General features: G+C 39.3%; 1 protein-coding gene across 1 annotated transcript in view; it reads left to right on the top strand.

Annotated features, from left to right (window-relative positions):
• Positions 1–328: 328 nt before the first annotated feature.
• PTPN5 (protein tyrosine phosphatase, non-receptor type 5 (striatum-enriched)) overlaps positions 329–9,014 on the top strand; it is a 29,409-nt gene continuing 20,723 nt past the window's right edge. Inside the window, exons 1-4 of the mRNA XM_009078260.1 lie at positions 329–414; positions 1,184–1,480; positions 4,216–4,405; positions 7,518–7,602. Coding sequence (XP_009076508.1) covers positions 329–414; positions 1,184–1,480; positions 4,216–4,405; positions 7,518–7,602 — 658 coding nt within the window. The remainder of the gene's footprint in view (positions 415–1,183; positions 1,481–4,215; positions 4,406–7,517; positions 7,603–9,014) is intronic.

The raw sequence follows: 9,014 nt of genomic DNA, 5'->3' as shown, positions 1-9,014 counted from the left end.
CTGCTGCTTTGTGAGGGTCTAACACTGGCTGAAGCTAAATATGGACAGAAGTTAAAACTTACTTCGCTTCCTTTCATTCTTTAGGCTCAGAGAAGTGAGAGTACATGAAGACAACACAGGCACAAGAAAATTGTTCTTTAAAATCCTATGCAGGCTAGTGTGCTTTAGTAGCTTAGGAAGAGTTATTTGACCTTTTTTAATGGCACATTTTCCAAATTCAACTGTCCATTTAAAAGCTGTATAAGAAAAGGATGGAAGAGACTTTACTTTGGAAAATAAGACCTCTTCTTAGTCTCAGAAGGATGCATGACAGTACAATATAGTTAGTATGACTTTTAGCCTGAGTGATATTACTCCTAGTTCAATGCTGGGTGGATTAAGCTGGGCTAAGGTTCCTGATCCTGGAATCCAGAGGTGGGCTTGAAATTTTTAACTGAAGCCTGTGTGGAGGATTGAAACAATCTACTGATTTGATTTCTGTCACACCATCTGTGCAAACCAGTATGATGCATACAATTTTTAGATCTATGTAATTTCAAACCTTCCACTGATTTGTAATATGAACTTTAGTATTGCATTGATGTCCTAGAATTTCATGATATTTGTTAGTTAATGTTTATACCATGTTTAAATCAGATAAATTAATTGAACACTTTGCCACTGGTCAATAACTGAAAGGGGCATTCTGAGCCTCAGAATCAGATGCATCAAAATTCAATTTAAAAAATAATGGGTTTATACATCAATTCAGGGTACAGTGCCAGATTGTCAAAGATGTTCAGTTGAATGATATTGACTTTTCTTAACCCAGCTATATCTAAATTTTAGATTGAAAACCATTAAGTCAGGAGAGGTCTGATTTGTAGAATACTATAGTAGATTTTTATTTTGTAAACAAGCCTAGGAAGGATAAGAAACTGAACAAAAGGGCAGTGATATCACGTTGGCTTGCATATGATGATCACAAGCACATTCCACTTCCACTGTATCCCCGAGTTAAGCCTGACCAGCTCTGTGGAAACCTCTGTGGCTGAAAGCAGGTTTGAATGGAGAGATGTGAACATCTCTTGTAACATGCACCGCAAAACTACTCCTGCATGGAACATTCCTGTCCTCTTCTGTGCTCTCCAATTCTAACACATTCTGGTGAGCTGGGACAGTGCCCTAAAGCCCAATCCTCTAGGCTGTATGGAAGGGCTGGCTACAAGCAGAAAGCTTCTTTAAATGTTTGTTTCCTCCAGTTTTGGCATCTCCTGAGAGCCCCAGCAGACCCTCCCTTTCCACTACAAGAGGACAGACGCCAATCTGTGAGCCGGCAGCCTTCGTTCACCTACTCAGAGTGGACAGAGGATAAAAATGAGGATGACTTCCTAGATTTGGATCCTGTACCAGAGACTCCAGTCTTTGACTGCGTAATGGACATTAAAGCGGAGACAGATCCAACTACTCTCACAGTTAAATCCGTGGGCTTGCAAGAAAGGTAGGGTATATGTGGCTAATAGGGGAAAGTGTGGTCCCAGATTTCATGGATTTAGGAGTTCTATGCCTAGTAGGAAGATTTATTGTCTTTGTGTCACTTTAGAATGTGTTTTTAAAGACAAGCACATGCTTTACTTCCTGTCTTATTTACAATCCAATCATAAATAAGAGCATATTAGCTAAACAGCATACAGTTTCTAGGCAGCTGTCAACAAGTGCTGATCTAAACCATAAATTCTTTCTATGGAATGTGTCTATTTGTGTTTCATCAGTCTCTTGCCATTCCTCAAGATGGCAACTGCATAGCATGAAATCCACTATAGGGCAGTGAAAACTTTTGCCTCCAGAAGAGGTGGATCTTGTTGATTTTTTTTCTGTCACTCATGCTGAAGGACTCATCATTTCTCCAAAGTCAAACCATGAGAGAAAGTGGTAATTTGCAATAATTCTCATATAAATGAGTTAATCCAAAAGTAAATGAACTTGTTTCAAATTAACTCAGTAATGAAACTTTGGGATAAGCTGGTGTTCATTGCTTGAACCATCAGGGCAATGGAGCTTCTCAGAGAGATTCACAGCTGGGAAAAGGCAGTTTCAAGATTAAAGGAATATCTTTTTCTGTTTTGTGTTCTTTCAGTTGTCTCGCTGAAATAGAACAAATGTGTTGATGGTAGAAATCCTATGAAGAAATTCTGCAAAGGTGATGATGTTATGAAGAAGAATGAGATTACTGAAGGGTCCAACATAGCAATGAATCACATTATTTTCCTTCTAGGTTTTCAAGCTTAATTGGAGTGCTAACCACAGTTCATTCTCATATCTAAAGCTTAAAACACAGGGCAGAACTTAGATTTTAAAAAGCATGATGCTGAGTTTCCAAGCTCCACAGGGCACAGTAACAGGGAATATTACAGAAGAGACTTTCAGTTTGCGCTCTGTGAGCTTGGAATGTTTTTTTCTCACTTTATGCTTTGTTTATAACATTCATCCTAAAATCTCCTGCCTTTTATTGTTATATTCTGCTTTAAATATGAGATTGCAGTAACCGCTGGGGCTTGTCCCTGAACCTGCTGCTGTCAGTGAGTTTTGTTGTTTTTTCATTACAGGCGAGATTGGGCTGGAAATGCATGAGTCATTTGTGTTCCTCACTGTCCCTGATTTCATTCCACTCCTGTCATTTTAAAGATGCTGACATTTCTCCTCAGGTGACTACCAGTCTGCAGGAAAGATATTTATTGTATCATGAAAACTGGGGAATATCATTTGGGGAGTATCAGTTGGGGAATAATCAGTTGGTTCAAGTAATGAATTACAATTCAAAAACTGTCAAAGTAGAGATGGGAAAAGAAAGCAATGGCTTGAAATTACCACACTAGGTAGAATGTGTACACTTTAGATGTAAAACAAACTTGTTTTCAGCATACACATGTGCTTGAGAAGCCAGACATCATTTCAGGATTGAGCTGTGTTCTGATAAATGTCATTTACATCAAGCATTGGTCACTTTTCCATTGTTTGGTGTTGTGTTGAATTACCTACCTATCCCTCTATGGCATCCATTCTGCCTCTCTAACTTACTTCCTACCCATTGTGTAACCACCTACACCATTAGAAAGCTAATCAGTAGCTAATTCGAACACTGCTGAACATTGCTTAAGAAGAAATAATCTCATTTCCTCATGCTGAAGAACCATTAATGTATGTAGCCTCTTCTAACCCTAAAATAACCAAAAGCATTCATTATCAAATGCATCTGTTCCTGGGAAGCAATGTAGTAGCTGTTTAATAGCAGACAGGAGAGTAAGGTCAAAATATTTTGAAAGGTGTCACTAAAGATTCAGTGTCTATCACTAGTGGTCATGTTTCATCCAAAATCATTTCCCCGTGGCTGTGAATCATAGCAGGAGGCTGGCTGCACATTCTCTTGGAAAAACTCCTGAATCCAGGAAAGGGCTGTGATCCAAGTAACAACTTCTACTGTCTTATCTGTGAGCAGGTCATGCCTGCGTGTTTCCATGTTTTCTTCAGCAGCTCCTGCACACATCTTCTAACTGGATTTTGACAGCCAAGATTCATCAAAAATAGGTTTACTGTGTGGATGTATAGAACATTTACCTAGTAATCATCATATAGTGTGATTTTATTATTATGTTAAAGATATCTAAATATAGAGTCACTGAAGGCTTTTGCATCTTACTTTTGTCTGTGAAATGCAAGATTGACAGAAGCTCAGAAATACTTTAAAGCTGTATTCAATTAACAGTGTCTTTCGACTTCTTTGTTTTGTTGCGTGGCTAACTTAATAGTAAAGCCACTAAGAATTCTACACTCAGCATCTCTATTTTTAAGGTAACTGTTAAAATGTTGGGACCTTCATTTTATCCTTCTGATGCTGTCAAAACTGAGGCACAGTTGTGGAAAGAAAGTTTTTCAGGCAGAAAAATTCACCGTGGTGGCTGGCTTTTCATGTCATTATTAATGTTGAACTGGTAGTTTACCCCGGTGGGGATGATGAAAGGGTTTGCCTTCATGTTTCAGTGTACTAAATCATCTTCTGGTCTTGTCTGCACAAGAAGCATCACTAGTTTTTTTACAGTTAGTGGACCAAAATGTAGCCATCAGAACCAGCTGGGTGCCTTCCTAAAGCTGTTTTTCTGTCACTGGGACTGTCCATTGCTGACAAAGCTGGGGCAGTCTGTTCTGTTGTAACAAACCTTTGACCACTCTGTTTTGCAGGAGAGGTTCAAATGTTTCGCTCACACTGGATATGTGTACCCCAGGCTGTTCTGAGCAAGGGTTTGGCTATGTCATGTCACCACGGGAACAGTCAGCCCGGGAATACCTCCAGACGGCATCGAACATCCTTACTGAAGAGGAACTGCACAAGAAAGCACTGGATCCTTTCATACTCCAGGCAGAGTTCTTTGTGAGTATCTGACCTTTCTCCTTTAGGAGCAGCAATAAAAATGGAATCATAAAGTCACAGAACTATCGAGGTTGGAGAAGACCTCTAAGATCATCGAGTCCAACCATTAACCTGTCACTGCTGTAACCCCTAAACCATACCCTCAAGTGCCAGATCCAGATGCCTCTTAAGCACTTCCAGGGATGGTGACTCCACCACTTCCCTGTGATGTCTCTCTTCTATGAACATTGCTATTATTTTCTGCAAGTCTAGAAGTACTGCATAAAAACTTTACTTTCATCAGTGAAGCATTTAATGCAATTCCCAAATTTGTCATCCCTTGGAATGGTGGTGTCTGAAAGCTCCCAGTGATATTGTCATTTAAAAACTAGAGAATTGGTTCTGGCAACAGCAACAGCAAATCTTTATTTTCACAAATCTTGTGGTTTTCTTCTGCTGACATGCTACTTTTTGACAACAAAATAAATCATTTACTAGAGTAGAGAGGATAAGCCACATTTCCTATAGGCATAGCTTTTTGAAATGTGTCTCAAATTGCCCTAGAGATAAAATTAGTCCTAATCCATCCTCTCTGCTGTTGAATCCTAGGTGTAGAGCTACTGAATGTTCTCTGGTTAACTGAAGCACAGCATGGCTATTATTCACTAGTTGTAAGCTCCTCTGTCAGTTGCTTTTAGGATTCTGAAATATGCTTCCTTGGATCACTGTGTATCCACTGATGCTTTGGTAGAAAGATTCTTTACCTCATTTTGGGATAATAAAGTTACACAGATGAAGCAAGCAGTTCAAATTGGATTTCTAAGTAGTTTAGGATAAAGGTCAGATACATTTTGGTGTAGTGAGTACCCTGGCTTTTTAGATCATTGCATGCTATTGATTCTTCCCAAATTGCTTGAGTGCCCATGTGATAGGCATTGTCATGTTTATTAGACCTGACCAAAGAAAATAGTATGCAAAGCGCTACAGTGGCTGTATTATGTCTATTAAACAGGGTAGTAAATTCCTGCTCTAGATGGGAGGTAACCAGGGCACAGACTTTGCATGCTGAGGTGTTGTAGGTCATGTGATCAAGAGCTACTGAAGTTAATACTGCCAAGTCAAATATTCTCTTAAGCATGGAATCTTAGCAGAGCAGCAAGAAGGTCTTGCAACATAACAGCCCTTTCTGCTTGTCCTCTTCATGACCCGTGTCTGAAAGGGAAGGAATAACACTGATTATCACTTGCTGTCCTCCCTCCTTGTGCAATTTCAGGGTTTTTTCACTGTACATGAACAAGGGGATAGTCTGGGCTTCTGTTTTAAAACAGCAGACTGGGTGTGTGTGGTCTTTAATTCACTTAGTGCTGTACAAGTTGAAGATGAGCAGCTTTTGTGTAGGCAAGCCCTGATTCTTTTCAAGTAAAGCATCTATTGCTGTTTTCGAGAGGGAATGTTCACTTAGTGTCTGGACTGACTGCTAGACTAGTCCACATACAGTTTCATCATTCTCTGAGGTACACTGTAGCTTTCAAGAAAAGAAAATAATGTTAGAAGTAGGAAAAAAGTGTTGTTCTCTTCTCTGAGAGATTTTGAATTGGTTTTCCTGGTGTTTGTAGAAACATTCAGAAGCCAAACTTATCTGAAGTTGCTTTCATTTATTAATGAAAGCTAAAAAAGCACAGATAAAATTCTGTGTAATCTAAATGTCATTTCTGTAATCAAAAATTGTAAACTGATTTTTTTTTATGAAACAGTTATCATCAGCTACTCTGCATCATGTATTTTCAGTCTATCCAACCTACTTGGCTTTCAAAGATCAGATCCATGATGAAGCAAGAAGCTGTGTTTCATTTTGGAAGAAAAGTCAGAGAGGACATTTGCAGGGCTAAGTGCTGAAATTCTTAGAAGATTTCGAGTTTTTACTCAGGCCAAAGTCCTTTTGATTTCACCAAGAACTGGCTTGAGCAGTGAATGACTCACAACTCAAAACCAGACCATGGAGCTTGGCTCAGGAAGACTTTGGGGTGACTAAATACCAAGTAACAGTTGAGAAAAATATGAAGGTTTTGTTCTCAAATTAAACAGTTCTTCAAACTGACAGGAAACATTTCAACAAAATGTTTTTTATCATTAATTGCCTCCGGTTAAGCACAACAATATGCTCAGTGTTGTGTTAGAGACAGAACACAGATAGTTTGTTCTTACCTGGTGTTGGCTGCTTATTGCAGGAGATGAGCAGTGCAGACCATGAAGCCCCTCCATCTCTGTGTGTTCTTTGCATCAGCAGTGTAGAGAGCAGGTAATCCCTGAATACCCATTTGCTGTGCTTGCCCATGGAGCTTGACAGCATGATGACCAAAACCAGTGATGCTCCCCCAGCTCCATAGAGTCAGGTCAGTGTGACAACCTGCCGTAATGTGTGTCATACTTTGCAAGTCCCTAGCAAACTATTATCTTACATACTCAGAGAGGAACCAATGGGAGTCAGAAAAGATGGTGTCTGAGGTCCATCCCTTTTGGAGCAGTGTCTTGCACACCACTTTTTGCTTAGTTCTGTGCCTACTCTTGCAATTCACTTCTAATAATATTAGGAGTGAACCTAACTCTGTCGCTTGTATTAATGAAGTAGTCACTATGAGTCTTTTCATATTAAGATAAGGGGTAACAGCAAAAAGTGGTGCACAGGAAGTTCCACCTGAATATGAGGAAGAACTTCTTAGCTGTGCAGTCACTGAGCACTGAACAGATTGCCTAGATAAGCTGTGGATTCTCCCTCACTGGAGGTATTCAAGAACCATCTAGACACAGCCCTGAGCCATGTGCTCTAGGGTGGCCCTGCCAGAGCAGGGAGGTTGGACCGTATGACCCAGTGTGGTCCCTTCCAACCTTACTGATTCTGTGATTCTGTGATTTCAGAAAAGAAAGCCAGTGACAGTAAAAGGAAACATCAATCATATTTTGGTGGTAAATTGCTAGAAGTACTGTACCATATGTCTCAATTAACTTCATCACTTTGCCTCCCCCACAGGGAGGGCATAATGGGTTTGGGGTTTTTATTCCTTTTGTGAATCTAATAATACTACCTACTGTCTTTTGTGTTTTCGTGGTTTTTTGTTGTTTTCTTTTTAAACAGGAAATTCCAATGAACTTTGTTGATCCAAAGGAATATGATATTCCAGGCTTAGTGCGTAAGAATCGCTACAAAACAATTCTCCCAAGTAAGTTTATGCTTTTTAAGTCACTGAGGCAGGTTGGTTTATTCCACATGCTGAAGGGCTTTGCATTTTCCTTTCCAGAATACTTGAAGTGTACTGTCACCACAGTGTAATGTCCAAAGGCCATGTTTATGAAACAGCAACATGGCATCAAAGCATAAATCAAATTTCCAAGGAGATACAGGGCATGAAGAAGCTAAGTGCTGCTGATCTTCAGTGAATCTTAGGGTTTAAGTTATTAGAATCCCATCACTTGGTGCTGCTTTACAATTCTACCCAAGATCTTGGTGTGATTATTAAGATGTTACTTAGTGGTTTCTTTGATGAAACTCCTTTAGAAGGACTAAATTCTAGCAATGTTATTTTCCTGACCAATGTTTTTCTTGGAATCATGCCCCGAATGCAGACTGAGAATGTTGGGAACTGATCTGATGGCATTAAGATGACACAGAAAATAGAAATATTTGTCTTTTCTATTGCACTATTTTTATTTGTAGCCAGTAGTAGGAGCTTTGAGAAACATTTTGGTACAAATTTTTACAAGTGCCATCATTTTGCCCTCTGTCACGCTTAAAGTTACTTTGAAAAGTGATGCATATCATGTCTCTTTTTTTGGTCTAAGCCATTGCTGGAAGATGCCACTACTAGCCATGATAGCTCTACTTGCAAAGTCCAAAAGGTTCAATGTCAGATTAACAAAGATAAGTGCAGAGAAGTAAAAAATGTCCACAGCTATACCTAACATTTCACTCAATGAATGGATTGGAAATGGTTTCAAAAGAGATTTTCTTAAGCTGTTTTAGAACTCCAGCAGCTTCAGCCCAATGCCTGTAACCCCTTTGATGACTTTGTGTTCTGCCTTAGACCAGAAGTGTAAAAACATTCAACCAACTTTCACTGTTGCTGTGCTAATTACTAAGGCATTTCATTCAAGTATTAATTCATTGGTTTTGCTGGAAAGGGAAGATTGCAAAAGTGGCTAGTGCTTTCAAATACTCAAGCTGCCAGATTTGAAGATTGTCTGTATATTCTGAATTTGGTATGCAATGTGTACTTTGAGAACTGGATCCATTTTAAATATGTCATATTGGATGTTTAAACTGAAACATCACGATTGCTGCCATTTGAACACTCTGTTCCAGAGCTGTAAGCAGATGTCAGTTGGCCCACTATCATATTTTATTAAGAGTGATCACTCAGTGGGTTAATTATTTGCTGCAAGCTTCATTTCAGCCATATGGATATCTGCTAGCAGCCCTTGTCACTATGACCTCTCCATCCCAGGTAACTAGTTTCTACTCTACCATCCCTCTAAGAGTTATCAACCTTATTCCAGGCTTATTATGACCTGACTAATTTTTCTGAACTACTTCAAAAACTAATAACCTCCATGCAACTTTGTACCTGGCTGTGGC

The sequence above is a fragment of the Acanthisitta chloris genome, unplaced genomic scaffold, assembly GCF_000695815.1.
Source record: "Acanthisitta chloris isolate BGI_N310 unplaced genomic scaffold, ASM69581v1 scaffold3247, whole genome shotgun sequence".
NCBI classification, from domain to species: Eukaryota; Metazoa; Chordata; class Aves; order Passeriformes; family Acanthisittidae; genus Acanthisitta; species Acanthisitta chloris.
This window is presented reverse-complemented; position numbering and strand designations above follow the sequence as displayed.